This window comes from Muscardinus avellanarius, assembly GCF_963383645.1.
Source record: "Muscardinus avellanarius genome assembly, chromosome: 18".
NCBI classification, from domain to species: Eukaryota; Metazoa; Chordata; class Mammalia; order Rodentia; family Gliridae; genus Muscardinus; species Muscardinus avellanarius.
This window is the reverse complement of record NC_137804.1, coordinates 9,120,504-9,139,693: the sequence shown is the minus strand read 5'-3', so window position 1 is coordinate 9,139,693 and position 19,190 is coordinate 9,120,504. Positions and strand designations below refer to the sequence as shown.

Here is a 19,190-nt window from a genome sequence, read left to right as displayed (position 1 = left end):
ATTTACCCCAAGGGGAACCTGACCACATACAAGATGGGACTGGTATAAGGTGACACTGTTGTTTCTAGAGACTAGAAACCAACCCCAGATGCCCACCAATGGGAGAGACAGACGCTGGCCCATAAGGAATACCACGCAGCAGCGAAAAAGGACCAAGGAATCCGTAGTTCTCAGAAAAGATCTCTGAACGCTGATTGTACAGGCCTGTAACCCCAGTCACTGGAGGCTGAAATGGGAGATTCAAAGATTCAAGGCCAGCTTCAGCAACCTGGGGAGACCTTGTCCCAAATTAAAAATAAAATTGGGCTGAGGATGTAGCTCAGAGGTAGAATCCCCTGGGTTCCATCCCCAGCACCCCACAAGTACTCAAAAGAAGTAGAAACAACCTAAATGTCATCAGCTGATGACTTGGTGAACAAAGTGTGCCGGATCAAAGAATGGAATAATATTCAATCATTAAAAAGAATGAATATTACCGGGCGTGGTGGCGCACACTTGTAATCCCCGCGCTTGGGAGGCTGAGACAGGAGGATCGCACAGGTTCAAAGCCAGCCTCACCTTAGTGAGGCTCTCAGCAACTTAGACCCTGTTTCCAAATAAAATAGAAAATAGGTCTGGCTGGGAATATAGCCTGGAGGTAGAAAAGCCCCTGGTTCCACCCCCAGTACCACCAAAAAAATAAATAAATAAAAAGAGTAAATATCAAGCCAGGTATGTTGGCACACATCTGTAATTCCAGTACTTGGGAGATTCAGACAGGAGGATCACAGGTTTGAGGCCAGCCTGGACCCCATAGCAAAACTCTGTCTCTTAAAAAAGAAATGTTTTTAGCCAGGTGTGATGACACCCACCTGTAATCCTAGTACTTGGGAGGCTGAGACAAGAGGGTCACAAGTTCAAGGACAGCCTCAGCAAGTAGTGAGAATTTTGTCAAACTAGTGTTACCTTTTGTTGTTGTTGTTGTTGCTGTTGTTGTTGTTTGTTTGTTTGTTTTTGTGGTACTGAAGATGGAACCCCGGGGCATTCTACCTACGAGCTCCACCCCCAGCCCTGCTTTTTATTTGTAATTTTGAAACTGGGTCTCACTGAGTTGCAAAGAGCCTCACTAAGTAGCTGAGGCTGTCCACAAACCACGATCCTCCTGTCTCAGCCTCCCGAATGCTGGGATTACGAGTGTGCGCCACCACACCCGGCTCTAAGAGACCTTGCTTTAAAATATAAATAAAATAGGGCTGGGGGTGTAGCTCAGAGGTTGAATGCCTCTGGGTTCAGTCCCCAGCATCACACACGTACACACAAATGTTTTTTGACTAGGATCTCATTTGCATACAATGCCTCGGGATATGGCCATATTTTTCCATTGACATTTATTGTTCTTTTCTTCCGGTAGTGGGGTGCAGAGCAGCGCCAGGGTGGGTCGGGAGGAGGGAGAGGTGACTTCCTTTCATCTCTGAAACTGTAAACCTAGTTTCTCCCCTCCCTGCCCCATCACCCATAAACAGCAGTTCCTGCTTGACCTAGACGCCCATCCGCCTCCGGCTCCGCATCTAGGGTCACATCTGGGGTCGTGCCAGTTGCTCCTTGGCAGGTGACGGCCCCCTCCCGCGAATCGTAAAGCATTTTGTCCTTCTTGGGCGACAGCCAGTGACTTTCTTTGGCTGGGATCTTCCTGTGTCAGTAATCGTTTTGATGTTCAGGAACCCCTGCTGGTATCTGATGACAGGCCCCTTCATTTATATGACTCGACAAACAGACGGGGTTTAGAATGACCCGGGAGCCCACAGCTGGACTCGCTCTGTTCCCAGGGAAACCCACGCTGTTTAAACAGCGCCCCTGGCCCTGGAAGAGGTTCAGGTCACAGGCCAGCTGTTCACCCAGTAAACCATGCTGGGGAGCGGGGCAGGAGCACACAGCAGCTTGCGGTGTGCGCGGACGTCTGTGCAAGGGGCGGGTGGGAGTTGATGCCACAGGTGTCTCCGCGGAGCTTGTATGGGGGAAGGACTGAGCCCTGGCGGAGAGCCCCCAGCACACGGGCCCCACTCCATTGACATCCGGGGACACATGGCTGCCGCCTGCTGAATCAGGAGCTGGCCAGCTGCAGCCTGGCTCAATCTGGCTACGTGCCTGTTTGGGGAAGTTTTGTTTTGGGGTGTGTGTGTGTGTGTGTGTGTGTGTGTGCGTGCATGTGGTGTGTTTTATTAGGAACTGAACCCAGGAGGAGCATTCTACCTCCAAACTACACACCCTAGCCCAATTTTGCTTTTTTGTTTGTTTTTTTCTTTTCTTTCTTTTTTCAGTACTGGGGATGGAACCCGGAGGCATTCTACCTTTGAGCTACACCCCCAGCCCTATTATTTTATGCTTTATTTTGAAATAGGGTTTCCCTGAGTTGCAAAGGGCCTCAGTGGCTGAGGCTGTCCATGAACCACGATTCTCCTGTCTCAACCTCCTAAATGCTGGGATTATAAGTGTGCGCCACCACGCCGGCTTTTTTGTTGTTGTTGTTTGTTTGTTTTGAAACAGGTTGCTGAAAGGCTCATTACTTGCTGAGGCTGTCCTCGAACCTGCAATCCTCCTGGCTCAGACTCCCAAGTACTGGGAATATAGGCTTGCGCCACCGTGCCCTGTCCCCCAAAGGCCCCTATGTTGGAGGCTGGGTCCCCAAGGTGGTGCCCTTGGGAGTGATGGGAACCTTGGTGGATGGGGCCTAATGAGTTATCTGTAGGTCATGGGATGTTCCCTTAATGAGGCTGTGGGAACCCAGTCTCCTCTCCTCTTGGCTCTGTGGCTCCTGGTGCCAGTGATTTTATGCTGCCATACCCACCCACCATGATGGGCTGCTTGCCACAGGAACAACACGATGAGACCAGCTGGTCGTGGACCGGGGCCTCCCAAACAGAGAGCCTAGACAAACCTTTCGTCTTCATAAGTTTGTTATCTTAGGTAATTTGTCATAGTGCTAGGAAGCGGACTGACACAAGTATTAATAAATTCTCCTCTCTAGAGTCCCAGAAAGCCCCAAGTGAATTGAAGAGAACTCTGGTCACTGGGACGTTAACACGCCGGACCCATGCTCCTATACCTAGGATGTGTGTTCCCCTTGTGGCCCCGCCCTTCATCTCGACCTGTTTCAGCTGTCAGACTTTTAATCCCATCAGTGGTTTGGAACACGACTTACTGCCCCCTTTACCTAAGAACAACAAGGCCAGGTGCTGAGGTGGCGGGGACATTGGTTTATGATGTAAAATCATTTTTTTTTCTAGTTTGGCCACTGAACCCGCTGAGTTCTAAAAACCCACTTCCATCTTAAATAGCTTCCAATTTATCCCCCGGGAAGAATGTTCCCTGGAGCTCTCCTTCCAGAAGAGAATATGGACTCGTTATAAACATTACCAGTACAGTTTGTTGAGATTTGAGCAGAAGGTTTTTTTTCCGCAGTGGGCAAGCCACAGGTTGGTTGGTTAGTTTATTGCTACTGGGGATGGAACCCAGGGGCATTCTACCTACAAGCTATACTCCCAGCCCAATTTTTTAATTTTTATTTTGAAACAGGGTCACGCTAGGTTGATGAGAGTCTCACTACTTGCTGAGGCTGTCCTCAAACCTGCCCTCTCCCGTCTCAGCCTCCCAAGTACTGGGATTACAGGCGTGGGCCGCCACACATGGCTCAGTAAGAGTTCTTTTAACAAGTTCCAATTGTGCAGACTGGAGGCTTCAAGTCCCCATCTCAGGTGCTAAGAATTCTTTTGTCCGGATCCAGGAAGAGGAGACCATCTCCCATAAAAGGGTTTCATCTCCTGTGCTCAGAAGAGCTGGGGGCTTGGAGCAACCTCAGAAAAAAGGTCTGCTGCCAGGGGAGGTGTGGACGTGTTCCTGCTACTTTCTAAGGCATTCCACCCCAAAGCCCTCTTCATGCCAGACTGGCGCATTTTGAGGTAGCACATTCTGCCATCCTTCAATGAAATGCTTTTTGGTTTGTTTGTTTGTTTGTTTGTTTGGTGGTACTGGGGTTCCTGGAAACCCTTCTACCTCCAGGCTACACTCCCAGACCTATTTTATATTTTTATGTGGAAACAGGGTCTCTTAAGTCAGCGAGGCTGGCTTCAAACCAGCGCGATCCACCTGTCTCCGGAGGCCTCCCAAGCGCGGGGATTACAAGCGTGCGCCACCACGCCCGGCCAGTGAACTGTTTTAAAATCGTAGCTCAGCCCGGTGTGGTGGCGCACGCTTGTAATCCCCGCGCTTGGGAGGCGGAGACAGGAGGATCGCGCGGGTTCGAAGCCAGCCTCAGCTACTTAGTGAGGCTCTCAGCAACTGAGTGAGACCCTGTTTCCAAATAAAGTATAAAAATTCTGGGAGTGTAGTGCGGAGGTGGAACGCCTTTGGGTTCCACCCCCAGTACCACCAGAAATAAATAAGTAAATAAGTAAATAAAATCATAGCTTATTTTGCAGCTACATTTTTTTTTTTTTTTTAGTTTTAGCGAGAGAACTGATAGATGAGCATCCCCAGTGGGTCATAACAGGCCTATGACAATTGTAAACTAGAGCCGGGAACGGTGGCGCATGCCTGTAATCCCAGCGCTTGAGAGACTGAGGCAGGAGGATCGCAGGTTCGAGGCCAGCTTCAGCAACCTCATGAGACCCTGTTTCCAAATAAAAAAAATAAAATAGGGCCTGGGGTGGAGTTTGGAGGTAGAATGTTATCTGGATTCAGTTCCTAGTGCCAAATAAACAAATTGTAAGATAGATCAAGGCGTGTTCTTGGGTGTAAGGAGCTACAGGGAAAAAGTTCCAACAATAGAGAGGCACTGTTGTGGTCAGGCTAAGAAAAGCTTCCATAAGCCTGTGTTCCTCAGATAAAAGGCCTTGCTTAGCCACTTGACTCTCCCAGGGAAGGGGAGGGGCCTTCTCCTTTTTAAACTTAATAGAGAGGAAATGTCACAGGAGGCATCTAAAGTAAGGTGCCTTGACGGCGTGGTGGCGCACGCTTGTAATCCCCGCCCTTGGGAGGCTGAGACAGGAGGATCGCACAGGTTCGAAGCCAGCCTCAGCTACTTAGTGAGGCTCTCAGCAACTTAGTGAGACCCTGTTTCCAAATAAAATATAAAATAGGGCTGGGAGTGTAGCTTAGAGATAGAAAGCCTCTGGGTTCCATCCCCACTACCACAAAAAATAAAAAATAAAATAAGAAGCCTTATTTCTATAAGCCTGGACTTACTAAGTTTTTTCAACTAAAATATAGGAAACGTCTGAGAATTAATTCATTCCCTTAGAACATGAAGGGACACCGGGCGTGGTGGCACACGCTTGTAATTCCAGCATTTGGAAGGCTGAGACAGGAGGGTTGAGGATCCTCAACGACTTCGTGAGGCCCTTTGCAACTCCGGGAGACCCTGTTTCAAAATAAAGAATAAAAAAATCAGGCTGGAGGTGTAGCTCAGAGGTAGAATGCCCCTGGGTTCAATCCCACAATAAATAAATAAATAAATATGAAAGGGAGGTCTGAAGCAATCTTAAAATTTTTTTTAAGTTTTTACGTTTTAATTTTTTTTAATTTCCATAAGCTGGCTTCTCCTCTACGGTATTTCCGATTTTGATTTTCATCGTAAAGTTCCTTCGTTGCTTCTCCATGAGCGCACCTCACTCCCTCCCCGTCTCACTCTCCATCTTTGGATAACACCGACACTCCCACATAGCAGGGCTCCGGTTCTGCACAGCGTCCCTCCTCATCGCCCCACAATCGAGCGCAGGAACCCCCGAGATGGAGTCAGCTCTGCCAAATGCCACCCACCAGGACAGGGCTGCCCGCAGGATTTGTCAAGTTACTCGGGAAAACCAGCCTGGAGCCCTCGCCGGGGACTGCAGTTCTTACCCCAAGGATGCCACAGAGCAGCCCAGAGAGGTGTAGAGACAGCGGGACCAGGCACCGGCCTTGAACATAACATGGCGCTATACGAGTTCACGACCTCCAGCCCGCGCTCCGTCATGTGGCTGGTCCTCCCATACGGCCATTGCCCAAGAGATGCTGAGGGTGTGCCAACATAAGACACTAGTGCCAGGACTGGTTTCCAAAAATACCTCTGGCCCCGCTACTGTCCGCTCAGTGAATGAATCTGTCCTGCACCCGCCAGGCCAGGCTCTGCAAATGTGCCCCAAACGTCCTTCTGTAGCTCCCAGTGCCCCTCCACCTGGTGCTAACCCAGAGGCCGTCTGCCCAGCCCCATCCCTTCCTGAGCCGAACCTTCCCCGCATCCATGAAGTCATCTCTGGCCCACCTGAATGACTCTCGGCGTGTCTCCACGCCATTCCACTTCCTCAACCTTGTTTGGCTGTTCTGCGGAGCTGTGTGCTTTATCCCCTTGGCTACGCCGAGCATTTTTCTCGGGAAGGGGTTCTGTTGTCCCTTCTGTGTGCGCTGGCTCGGGCAGAGCCTTTGGTTGTCCTGGTATCCCGCAACCCTGGTGACCCTCGTTCTGCCGAGGATGAGCAAACAGGGGTTTACACAGATGCGCTACATCGAGACGCAACCCAGGAAAACTAAAGTTTACATGAGAACTAAGTTAGAAAGCGTTACACCCCCCCAAAGGATGGTGCACTGGCAGCCCCTTGTGAACCTCTCTTCCCTACAGCTTGTAAAACAAATTTTTGATTTACAGCAACTTAATGAAGTCTTTTAGAAAAAGTGTTTGTAAAATGTCAGGGATCAGCCAGATTTGAAAACATAGTTGTAAATGCATTTTTAAAAGGTAGTTAGACAGCCGGGCGTGGTGGCGCACGCTTGTAATCCCTGCGCTTGGGAGGCGGAGATAGGAGGATCGCGCAGGTTCGAAGCCAGCCGCGCTGGTTTAAGAGACCCTGTTTCCAAAATAAAAAAGTATAAAAAAAAATAGGTCTGGGAGTGTAGCCCGGAGGTAGAAGGGTTTCCAGGAACCCCAGTACCACCAAAAAAAAAAAAAAAAGTAGAAGTAGTTAGAGAGCTGGGCGTGGTGGTGCACGGCTGTAATCCCAGCATTTGGGAGGCTGAGACAGGAGGATCATGGCTCGTGGACAGCCTCAGCTACTTAGTGAGGCCCTTTGCAACTCAGTGAGACCCTGTTTCAAAATAAAGAATAAAAAATAGGGCTGGGGGTGTAGCTCAGAAGTAGATGCCCCTGGGTTCCATCCCCAGTACGAAGGGGGGAAAAAAAAAAAAAGACAAGTAGGACTATGTCCAACTTAAAATTTCTGCTCCAAAAAAGAAATAATCATGTTCTCTGATCTATAGATTTGTGGTTTGGGCCGTACAACTCATGCATTGCTTCTCACTGAAGCACAGTATTTCTTCTTCACTCTTCCACCAAAAACCCTATAAGGAAAAAGCAAAAACTTTGGAGACATTAAAAGAGCAGCGGGTGCCACAGGTTTAAGGGTCTCCCGGGCTTTTGCTGTCCCAGCCCCTGGGACATCTTAGGGAGGGAGGGAGGAGGAAGATCCCTTGGCCCTTGGAAGCTGTGTCTCTGGCTCCTGGACCAGAGCTCAGCTCTGCTCAGGGAGGAGAACGAAACCCCAGCCACAGGCTAGGACTCCGTCCTCCCAGGGCTTTGTGTCTGAGCTAGGGAAGCACAGGGCCCGGCGTGCTCTCCAGGACACTCTTGGGCCCCACTTGGTGCCAGGCTGTGCCTACCACACCTGTGCCCGGGCGTTTCCTGGGAACGCCCATCATGACGAACAAGGTGTGGGAATCCTAAGAGGCAGATGGCTGCCAGGGCCCTTTCAGCTCCACGGGAGCAGGGCGGCCTGCAGCGGGGAGGTCAACACTCCATCAAAGATGCGATATGGCGATCTTGCTTCCCACACAGGCAGGTGAATTTCCAGGAGAAGTCGATCGAGGGGAAGGGCAGACTCCAGAAATCAGCCGCCCAGACGGCTGGAGGAAGAGCCTCCTCCCCGCCAGGGGGCGCCAGAGGGCGGCTGGGCACCCCTGCAGCTTTGAAGGAGGGAGTGTCTCTCGCTGCGCCTTGAGTTCCAGTTTAGTGCGGGATGGAACCCAGGGGCATTCGACCTCCGAGCTACACCCCCTGCCCTATTTTTTATTATTATTTTGAAACAGGGTCTCACTGAGTTGCAGAGGGCCTCACTAAGTAGCTGAAGCTGTCCTCAAACCATGATCCTCCGGTCTCAGCCTCCCAAGCACTAGGATCACAAGCGTTTCTGCAGACTGTTTCGTTGGACGTCCTGCTTCTTTGCATGGGCAGCCAGGACTGGGAACCTGGTGTTTTCTTTGATTCACAGGAATATTGAGATGATGATGTGTGCGCTTTGTGAAGACCGGGAATCATTTTGCTCCGGCTTCCAGGATTCCTAGGAGTCCAGGAGTATCTGGGGCACCCCATGGAAGGGAGGGAAGGGAGGTAGGACTGGTCTAACTGGAGCCACCTGGGCACCCATGAAAACCTTGCTGAGCCTCTTTGCATAAGGCGCAGCTCCGGGAGGAGCCCTTGCGACAGCTTCTGACCGGCCGGTGCTGGTCCTGCCGGTCTGGACCACACACTTGGAGAAGCCAAGCTCACTGTGGCCTGGCAGCCGGATCCAGCCTGGCTCCTGTTAGTAAATAAAGTGTTAGTGGCGCACAGCCAGTCCCAGGTATTGACACGACGTCTGTGGCCGCGTCCTTACGTCAATAGCGAAGTGAGGAGCAGTGACCTTCCAGACCATATGGCCCCCAAAGCCGAAGGTATTTACTCTTGGGTGCTTTTCCAGGAAAGTGTGCAAAGCTCTGCTGTAGCGGAGCCGCAGCCCCCTGAGCCCCGTGGCTCTAACTGGGGGCATGGAGCGCCTGCCACCCCACTTCCTGGGCCTGGTTCAGCGCTCTAACTACTAAGAGGCCAGCCCTGGTAAGCATTAAGCCCATTTCCTGGAAGAAATAGGCATGAGGTTAGTCACCACAGCTGGTACCCTATATCTTAGGGCACCACGAAACACCGCCAGGCCCGCAGCAGCCTGGACGGTGCGGTACCATCTTACGGAGGTGCAACTGAGGCTCAGGCGCCTGCGGCCACACGAATTACTAGTGGCAAGCCCAGGGTTCCTGTCCCTCCCACCTGTCCCTCCCACCTGCCACGCTGGATCTTGTATACACGTCAGAATTGGACAGTATTTGATATATTAGTTGCCCGTTGCACGTGACCCCAAAATGAATGGCGTAAAACAACAGTGGACATTCGTTGTCACGCCTGCTCTCTTCGGGTGAGGGATTCAGGATCGAGTTGGCTGGGAACTTCTGGCCCGGGTGTCTTCTTCCTGAGACTCAGGAAGATGGCGGCCAGGGCTGGAGTCACTTAAGGTGTGAGGAAGGGCTGGGGTATCTGCTTCCAAAGTGCTACGCTGGTGGCCGGCAGGTTGATGCTGGCGGTGGACGGTGGCCTGGGCTCCTTCCCCACGGCGCTGGGCACTGGTGGCGGAGGCTCCTCAGCACAGGGCACCTACCCCGGAGCGAGCCATGCAGGCGCCAGACGCCAGGGGACGCTGTGTCCTCTCCCCAACCCAACCTCACGTCCAACTCCTAGCCATTTACATCACATTCTGTACAGAGGCAAGTCATTTTAGTCAAGCCTGCAGTCAAGAGGAACACTGAAAATTTTATATATTTATATAGCTTATATATGTTGCATAATTATACACACACATATATGTGTATATATATACACCCCCAGTCCAATTTTTTATTCTTTATTTTGAAACAGGGTCTCACTGAGTTGCGGAGGACCTCACTAAGTAGCTGCGGCTGCCCGTGATCCTCCTGTCTCAGCCTCCCAAAAGCTGAGATTACAATCGTGCGCCACCACGCAGGGCTCTGTGTATTTTGAATTCCCCCGGGGCTCTGGATACGCTCCTCCTGGGTGCTGGACGCCCTCCCCACTTTTTCCCAGATTGAGAAAGCAGAGGCCCAAAGGGGCCAGGCGCCTGGTTAGAGACAGCGCCAAGGCTGGGCCCCTGGGCTGCCCTGCTCACGGCCCCCATAGGGCATTCAGTGGCTTCAGCCACGCCTGGGGGGCTCCAGGAGGCCGCAGCGGAGGAACGCGGGGATTCCATTTGCCTTTGTACTGACTTCCTTCGGACTAACTCACCCTGATCTCAGCCAGCTGGATGCGTTTTGCGTTAGATGTGTGTTTCCAGGCAACGTCTGGTGCTGATGGGGAAGGACAAGTTTATTCCTCCGTGCCCTGACATCCCCGGTGCAGGAACCGGTCTACACAGACCAACTCCCGTTCTCTGCTCGCTGAGCAGGGCTGGCCTGCGCCTTCATGAGCGGTGTTGGGGCGTCCCCTAGTGGACACGTGGAAGTGGCCGCCCCCCTTGCTGAGCTTGGCCGTGAACGCGCATGGATGAAAGAGCACTGGGACTCCAGAAAGAAAATCCGAGCCTGCTTGGTGGCACACGCTTGTCATCCCTGTACTTGGGAAGCTGAGATGGGAGGATCGCAAGTTCGCAGCCAGCCTCAGCTACTTAGGTCCTTTGCAACTTAGTGAGACAGGAGGATCGCGGTTTGCGGACAGCCTCAGCTACTTAGTGAGGCCCTCCACGCGTAACTCAGAGGTAGAATGCCCCTGGAGAAAGAGAAAGTCTCCCGAGGCAGGGCGAGAGGACAGCTTGTGGGTAGCGTGGCTCTCTGAGGTACAGGAGAAAGGGAGACAACTCTGGTTTTATTTTGTTATTGTGGTACTGAGGATTGAACCCAGGGTCATTATTCGGCCTCTGAGCTACACCCCCAGCCCTCTTTTATTTATTTTTTTACTTTGGAACAGGGCCCCAGTAAATTGCCGAGGCTGGCCATGAACCTACGATCCTCCTGTCTCAGCCTCCCAAGCACTAAGGTTACAGGTGTGCAGCCCTACGCCTGACTTTTGTCCTGACCTCTTTCTCTAGCTGGATGTATTCAAACGTGGTTTATTTGAAAGTATCCAAGAAAAAGCCACAAATGCACGTGTACGTTTGTGTGTAGATCTGTAACCATGTCCTGATACGGAGACTGTGTGATGGCAGGTAGGTTGGCTGACTTTTTGGGGGGTACCTTTCTGTTTGGCGGACGTTATGGCTTTCGGGTGTGGACGTGGGGAGGGGCTCGTTGGCCTCTTTCTTGTTGGTTTTGTTGCTCAGTGGACAGCCGGCCCTCGAACTCAGTCTGTATACGCAGGGACTCAGAAATAGGTACCTGGACCAGTGCCAGCATCATCTACCAGCTGGAGAGGAAGGAGAAGAAAAGAAGGAGGAAAGAGAACTTGAGACTTCCAGTGTAAATTAAGCTAGCAGCAAGCTAAACTGGGTTTGGTGGCACACACCTATAATCTCAGTACTTGAGAGGCTGAGACAGGAGGATAGCAGGTTTGAGGGCACCCTCAGCAATGTAGTGAGACCCTGTTTCCCTACCCCCCCCCCCAGAAAAAAAAATAATCAGCAGTCTAAAAGATGCATCTGAGCCGGGTGTGGTGCTGCACGCTTGTAATCCCTGCGCTTGGGCGGCTGAGACAGGAGGATCACACAGGTTCGAAGCCAGCCCCAGCTACTTAGGCTCTCTGCAACTTAGTGAGACCCTGTTTCCAAATAAAATATAAAATAGGTAGAAAGCCTCTGGGCTCCACCCCCAGTACCACAAAAATAAATAAATAAATGGTGCATCTGAGGAAGAGTTTAGTAATCTAACTACTAACTCTAGGCTGGCTACCCCTCAGCATCTCCAGAATTTAGCATCTATAAAATGAGGAATTAGTCATTTCAGGTACAAGCACCGTTTTGGTCCTGAAGCAATGTTAGGGAATAAGTCTTGACTTCAGGAAAAGATGCCATTCTCGGAGACTGGCCCACCTCTTCCCAAGCTGGCCCTCCCGGATCAGGTCAGGACTTAGATGCGACCCATGTTACCTGTCGGAGTGTCTGTCTCAAGAGTCTGGTTCCAGCCGGGTGTGATGGCGCACGCTTGTAATCCCCGCGCTTGGGAGGAGGCTGAGACAGGAGGATCGCGCAGGTTCGAAGCCAGCCTCAGCTACTGAGTGAGGCTCTCAGCAACTTAGTGAGACCCTGTTTCCAAATAAAATATAAAAAAGGTCTGGGAGTATAGCCCGGAGGTAGAAAGCCCCTGGGTTCCACCCCCAGTACCATCAAAAAAAAAAAAAGTCTGGTTCCTTCCACCCCGCAGACTTTGCCCGGCTGACTCCTTTTCACCTGTTTCAATCTCAGCCCCCTCCAGCCCTGCAGGCTTAGCTGGATCTTTGTACCTGTGTTCACCTAGCAGCCCGGTTTATTTTCATGGTTCTCGCTGTTGATGTCTTAGCCAGAAAATTCCAGGGAACTGATTGGCGACTGATGTCAGTCAGGTAATGAAATACCGGTAGAACTGAAAGGCTTCCGGCAAACAGCAGTCTGTGTAGCGGTGGGGAAACTGCTCTGGGGGCCCCGCTGGGCCCCCAACGCTGCTCCCGAAGCTGTTTCGCTGAGAAATGTAGCCGCGGGTTCTTGTTCTAAGCTAGGTGTAGAAAATACTCGCCTGATCTCTGTGAGCTTAAGCAATTTTTATTATTACAGAGACGGAAAGATAGGATAGCATTTGTATAGTCGAAGAAAATAAAATGTAAGATTTTTCCTAAGCGCACACATGCACCAGGCACGTAAAGGATGAGACCGGCTTCTGTAGAGTAATGTTCATCAGTATTGGCCGCAGCCGGAGATCAAAAGTTCGCCTCTGGATAGATTTCAGTTACCCGGGAAATCTACCTGACCAGACCAATTTCCTCCCCGACAGGGACATCCTTTGTGTTTGCTGTGGAGGTCGGGGGCCAAGTATTCCTGCTCGCTGCCCATATTCCTCCGTTAACAATACCGTCCTTGCCTGTGAGGGGCCCTGGCCAGCAACTCTGACCGCAGCTCATCTTGCTTCCTGATGAAAAACATCTTTGCACTCTGAGCCCAGAGCTGTGGGTTAACCTTAAACCCTTGCGATCGAGAAGCGCCATAGACACATTTGCAAGACTTGACCCTCTCTTAGGTCTCTGCGCGAGTCGTCCACTGAGCACCCAGCTGACCCTTTTGCTGTGAATCCAGAGGCCCCGGCACTGCTGTCGACACGGCTGTGCCTGATGACGGCCATTACCTGCTCACTGGTTCCCCAGAATGTCAAGTACAGGTGTATAGATTATCTGTCAGTCGGGAGGAATTTGGGCTCAAAAACCCCATTATTGTGAGGCTTACTGCTTCCTGGAATTATGTCCTCCTTCATCTTCCCTCTCGATAAATTTTCGTGGCCGCAGATGTAAGCACAAAAACACATCTCCATGAACTGCCTTTTCTTGGGAATTTATATACAGTATCAAGCATATAAAAGAGAGTCAGTGTTCAACTCTAAAGGAGAAGCCACAAGCTTATGGAGTCTGTTCCCTGCTCCCCCGCAGAGGCAGCCAAGCTCTCCTGGAGAAGAAAGGGGTGCATCTCCCAGGAAACAATTTAAACGGTTCCTGGGATCTGGGTATGTGGCACACACCTGAAATTCTGGAACTTGGGGAGACTGAGACAGAAGGATCATAGGTTCAAGGACAGCCCCAGCAATGTAGGAAGACTCTCATCAAAGCCGGGCGTGGTGGTGCAGGCTTGTATTCCCAGCCTATGGGAGGTTGAGACAGAAGGATTGTGGTTCATGGTCAGCCTCAGCTACTTGGTGAGGCCTCTGCAACTTAGTGAAACCCTGTTACAAAATGAAGACTAGAACCGGGCTTGGTGGCGCATGCTTGGAATCCCAGCATTTGGAGGCTGAGACTGGAAGATCGCAGTTTGCAGACAGCCTCAGCTACTTAGTGAGGCCCTCTGCAACTTAGTGAGATCTGTTTCAAAATAAAGAATAGCCGGGCGTGGTGGCGCACGCTTGTAATCCCAGTGCTTGGGAGTCTGAGATAGGAGGATCGCACAGGTTCGAAGCCAGCACTTAGTGAGGCTCTCAGCAACTTAGTGAGACCCTGTTTCCAAATAAAATGTAAAATAGGTCTGGGAGTATAGCCCAGCCACAGAAAGCCCCTAGGTTCCACCCCCAGTACCACAAAAGCAAGAAAGCAAGAAAGCAAGAATAAAAACAGGGCAGGGGGTGTAGCTCAAAGGTTGAATGCCCCTGGGTTCCATCCCCAGTACTACCAACAAAAAAAAAAAGACTCTCATCAACCTAGAAATAATTTATTTCAAAACTAAAAATAAAATCGGGTTGTGGGGTGTTGACTCTCATCAGCCTAGCAATGTTCTGTTTCAAAATTAAAACTAAGCCGGGCGTGATGGCGCACGCTTGGAATCCCAGCATTCAGGAGGCTGAGACTGGAAGATCGGGGTTTGCGGACAGCCTCGGCTACTTAGTGAGGCCCTCTGCAACTCAGTGAGACCTGGTTTCAAAATAAAGGATAAAAAATAGGGCAGGGGGTGTAGCTTGGAGGTCGAATGCCCCTGGGTTCCATCCCCAGACCCGTAATTAATTAATTAATTAATTAAAAACTAAAATTGGGTTGGGGAGGTAGAATGCCCCGGGTCCAATCCCCAGTACCACTCAATGGAGGAATGAAGGAAGGAAGGAATGACTGCTCCTGGGGGGAGCTGGGCAGGGTTGCATGCGGCCAGCACACCTGACTAAGCATGGATTGTATCACGTGCCCTGGCCCTGCCCTGCCCCTCCTGGCTTTGCACGTGAGTTTGCAAGCCCTGCTTTTAAGTTTTATGTGTGACTATCCAACCTGGTTGTCACTGGCGCTCTTTATAATGATCTTTCCTCTCTTTTTCCTTTTTCTTGCTTTTCCACCACTCCCACTCCTAAACAGATCCTGGGTCTGCTTGTCTGGACGCTGATTGCTGGCACCGAGTACTTCCGGGTCCCCGCCTTCGGCTGGGTCATGTTCGTAGCTGTGTTTTACTGGGTCCTCACCGTCTTCTTCCTCATCATCTACATAACTATGACCTACACCAGGATTCCCCAGGTGCCCTGGACGACTGTGGTAAGCAGGGGTCGTGCCCACTGCTCAGGGTGGGCCCACCAGCGGATAGTTATCAACATCCTCTCGCTTCTCAAGCATTTTAGACTTGAGCTAGAACCAGACACGTGGAAAGGTCCAGGATTTCATTTCAGGCCAATAGCAAAACCCAGACCTTCGGAGACTGGATCAGCCAGGTGTGGTGGCGCATGCTTGTAATCCCAGTACTTGGGAGGCTGAGACGGGAGGTTCACAATTTGTGGACAGCCTCAGCTACTTAGTGAGACCTTGTTTCAAAATAAAGAATTAAAAAATAAGGCAGGGGGCATAGCTCAGAGATCAAATGCCTCTGGGTTCCATCTCCAGACCCACTAAATAAATAAATAAATAGGTGGGAGTCCTTTATACTCTATATTCTAAGGTGATTGGAAAAAGACAGAGTTTTCTTTTTTAAGTATTTAATTTGTGTGTGTGTGTGTGTGTGTGGTTCTGGGGATTGAACCCAGAGGCCTTGAACCTGCAATCTTCCTATCTTAGCCTCCCAAGTGCTGGAATTACAGGCATGCACCACAATGCCTAGCTTTTTAAAAAATTATTATTATTTTTTAACGTGCAGATGTGTTCCTAGTTCCAAAAAATGCGCAGACAGCCACCCATCATAAGGCGTCACCCAGAGACAGCAGGGCTTCTTGGGGACAGAGCTCCATGGCCCGTGAGCATCAGTGCAGCCTGAACACCGGCTCTGACCCTAACAAAGCCCTCCTCCTGGGGCCCCTGACCTGGGGACCGCCTGACGAGGGCAGAGGCAGTAACCAGGATGCCCAGCTCATGCCAGAGCGCTGGGGCCCGCGCCTGGACAAGTCTGCACCTTTTCTTCTCTGAAAAGAAAAAGATTGCTCCTCCCATTCCCCTTCCCCTCTGCTCTGCGTCTCTGAGCTTCTTAGAGGAAGGTGCTGGCACAGAGCGGGAGCTGCTTCTCGGTTTCATCCTCGTCCTACCGCGTGGCCGTGGGTTTCATCGGTCCCTCTCCACCCCCGTCTTCAGACAGGAGGACCACACTTTGCAGAGTTCAGAGCTTGGTTTCTTAGAGTTTAAATATAACCCAAAACCAATTACCTATGTGCATTTGCATATCTCTTTTCTCTAAGTGTAGGAAAAAGGAAGGTGAAGCCAAGGCCAAGATTAGTTCCCAGCGGGCGGGAACCACCGCAGCTCTCATCTCCTTTTTATTTTTAAGAACTGGTTGCCTGAGCTGGGCGTGGTGGCTAGTGCACACTTGTAATCCCAGTACTCAGGAGGCTGAGGCGGAGGACCACAGGTTTGCATCCAGCCTCAGCTACTTAATAAGGCCTCTGCGACTTAGTGAGACCCTATTTCTTTTTTTTTCTTTTTTTTTTTGGCAGATCTGGGGATGGAACCCAGGGGTATTCGACCTCAGAGCTACACCCCCTGCCCTATTTTTGATTCTTTATTTTGAAACAGGGTCTCACTGAGTTGCAGAGGGCCTCACTAAGTAGCTGAGGCTGTCCGCGAATCGCGATCCTCCTATCTCAGCTTCCCAAATGCTGGGATTACAAGTATGTGCCACCATGCCCGGCTGAGACCCTATTTCAAAATAAGGAATAAAAAAATAGGCTGGGGGTGGAGCTCGGAGATAGAATGCCCCTGGGTTCCAACTCTGGTGCCTAAAATAAATAAATAAATAAATAAATAAATAAATAAATAAATAAATAAAACTGGTCGCCTGGCCCAGGGGCTCACTTAGATACCCTCCCTGCTGAGAGCCGGGGCTTGGAGGAAGGTCCCCCCAGCTCTGGCAGGACACACGCTCAGGGGCCGCAGGGGGGGACAGGACTCACCCGCACCAAGCCTACATGAGAGAAGAACCAACAGGGAGCACAGGAAGGGGGGGGCATGGGGGCACCTTGTGGGCCGTGGCCTCCAGCAGGGGCTTCACAGACTGGTCCCCGAGCCCCCGCTGCCCAGGTGGCCCCTTCGCTCCACCTCTGAGGCCCCCCTCGCTAACCTGCCCCCGCCCTCCCAGGGCCTGTGCTTCAACGGCAGCGCCTTCGTCTTGTACCTCTCGGCCGCTGTCGTAGACGCGACGTCTGTGTCCCCGGAGAGGGACAGTCACAACTTCAACAGCTGGGCAGCCTCGTCGGTGAGTGAGCACCCTCGCCATCCTCCCTCCCTTCCCCGCTGCCCAGGGAGCAGAGAGGAGAGCAAAGTCACCCGGGAAAGAGGGCCCCTTGCAGTCTTGACAAACGGGCAATGGGCTTCATGAATTGGAAACATCAAAAATTGGTGGGAGCCAGGCATGGTGGTGCACACCTGTGATCCTGGTACCTGGGAGGCTCAGACAGGAGGGTCGCAGGTTCGTGGCCAGCCTCAGCAACTTAGCGAGACCCTCTTTCCAAATAAAAACATACAATAAAATAGGGCTGGAGGTGTAGCTCAGAGGTGGAATGCCCCTGGATTCCATCCCCAGTACCACAAAACAATGAAATACTAAGTGGCTCAGAGGTACAGATTCCTAGTACAGAAAGAAAGAATGTCCCCAGTACAAAAGGAAAGAAAAAACAAAAAGAAATCCCTTAGAAAGGAAAAGCAAAGCCGGGCGTGGTGGCACACGCTTGTAATCCCAGCATTTGGGAGGCTGAGACAGGAGGATCCGGGTTCGTGGGCAGCCTCAGCTACTTAGTGAGGCCCTCTGCAACTCAGTGAGACCCTGTTCCAAAATAAAGAATAAAAAATAGGGCTGGGGTGTAGCTCGGAGGTCGAATGCCCCTGGGTTCCATCCCCAGTACTGCAAATAATAATAATAATAATAATAATAATAATAATAATAACGGCAACAATAATAAATTGGGCTGGGCTGGGGGTGTAGCTTACAATGTGCCTGGGTTCTGCTCCTACTATTGCAAAAAAAAGAAAGAAAAAGAAACATTTCAGGCTTTGATAAGACTGGGCCCTGGTTAATACAGCAGCAGGAATGTGTGGACCTGCATGAGCTGCCCCTTTAAGAGGGCCTTCACACACACACACATACACACACACACACACACACACACACACACACACACACACTGCATGCATCATCTCGTGTCCCCCATCATGGCCCCGCCCAGCTCATTCCCTGCCCTGACCCCAGCAGTCCCTGTTGAGCCGGGTGGGAAATGGCCCGGCTCCAGGAGAACGGAGGGGCTTTGGCGGATGCCCCGCCACCATCTCCTCCTCAGTGAACCCTGAGGTGATGTGAGCAGGACCACAGGCTTTCCAGATATGTTGCAGAAAATAAAAACAGCATGGCCAGAAATTGCTTGAGAAGAAAGGTCATTGGACCAATAAAGTAATTTTAGAGGAGGAAGCCTGCCAGCGGTCGGGGGATATCGTGAGCGCACGATTCAGCGGAGGTGAAATGACTCTGGCTAATTAGAATGTGCCCTCAACCCCTTCTGTATTTTGCTTTATTTTTCCAGTTTTTTGCCTTCCTGGTCACCATCTGCTACGCTGGAAACACATATTTCAGTTTTATAGCATGGAAATCCAGGACCGTACAGTGATTTACCACTTTGATAATTAAGAGGAAGGGAGGGGAAAAAACATACCCAGGAAGAATCTTGCTGTAAAAACAACTGTAGGTATAATGTATATTTTCAGAGAATTGTATTTAACTAATGTTTTTATATACTTAGTTAAATTTGCTCTCAGTGTCGTGTTACAATTAAACCGGATCCTCCAGTTTCAAATGCTGCTGCTTGTAAGGAACCCGCACCTCCTTGCTTCTTCCTAGATCTTATTTTCTTAGACAATGTATAAATAGACCTGGTTGCCACTCTGAAGACCATGTCCAGTTTGTAAACCTCACTTTTAAGATGGCAGATTCTTTTGTGATTAAATGTTGTAAAACCCCAGCTAGTGTGTCTGATTCAAGAAAAGTGGCCTGCATCGGTGGGAGGCAGGGGCCGGACGCTGTGGGCAGTATAGACGCTGTGGGAGGTGTTTCTACTCAAGGGGGTGCCCGGGTGTGATTGTCGGGGGACATTTGGACACAGACACCAGGGCGCGGCGGCAGGAGAGACTCAGCTCCACAATTCTCATTCTCATTCACAATTCTCGGTTTTCAACAAGCTGATCCAGGAAGCACCTATTGAGACCTGGCTTTAGAATTTGGCAATGAGCTTTTATTAAGGGATGTGCAGGGAATTATGGGACTGGT

At 50.9% G+C, this 19,190-nt stretch overlaps 1 protein-coding gene across 2 annotated transcripts in view; it reads left to right on the top strand.

The window, feature by feature from the left end:
- CMTM8 (CKLF like MARVEL transmembrane domain containing 8) overlaps positions 1-18,534 on the top strand; it is a gene marked incomplete at both ends in the record, with an annotated part of 58,811 nt that extends 40,277 nt beyond the window's left edge. Inside the window, 3 exons of one of the 2 annotated variants that reach the window (XM_080715891.1) lie at positions 14,822-14,995; positions 17,016-17,132; positions 18,451-18,534. In XM_080715891.1, the coding sequence (XP_080572017.1) occupies positions 14,822-14,995; positions 17,016-17,132; positions 18,451-18,534 (375 nt within the window). The remainder of the gene's footprint in view (positions 1-14,821; positions 14,996-17,015; positions 17,133-18,450) is intronic. The other variant, XM_080715892.1, reaches the window with a different exon arrangement.
- Positions 18,535-19,190: the final 656 nt, after the last annotated feature.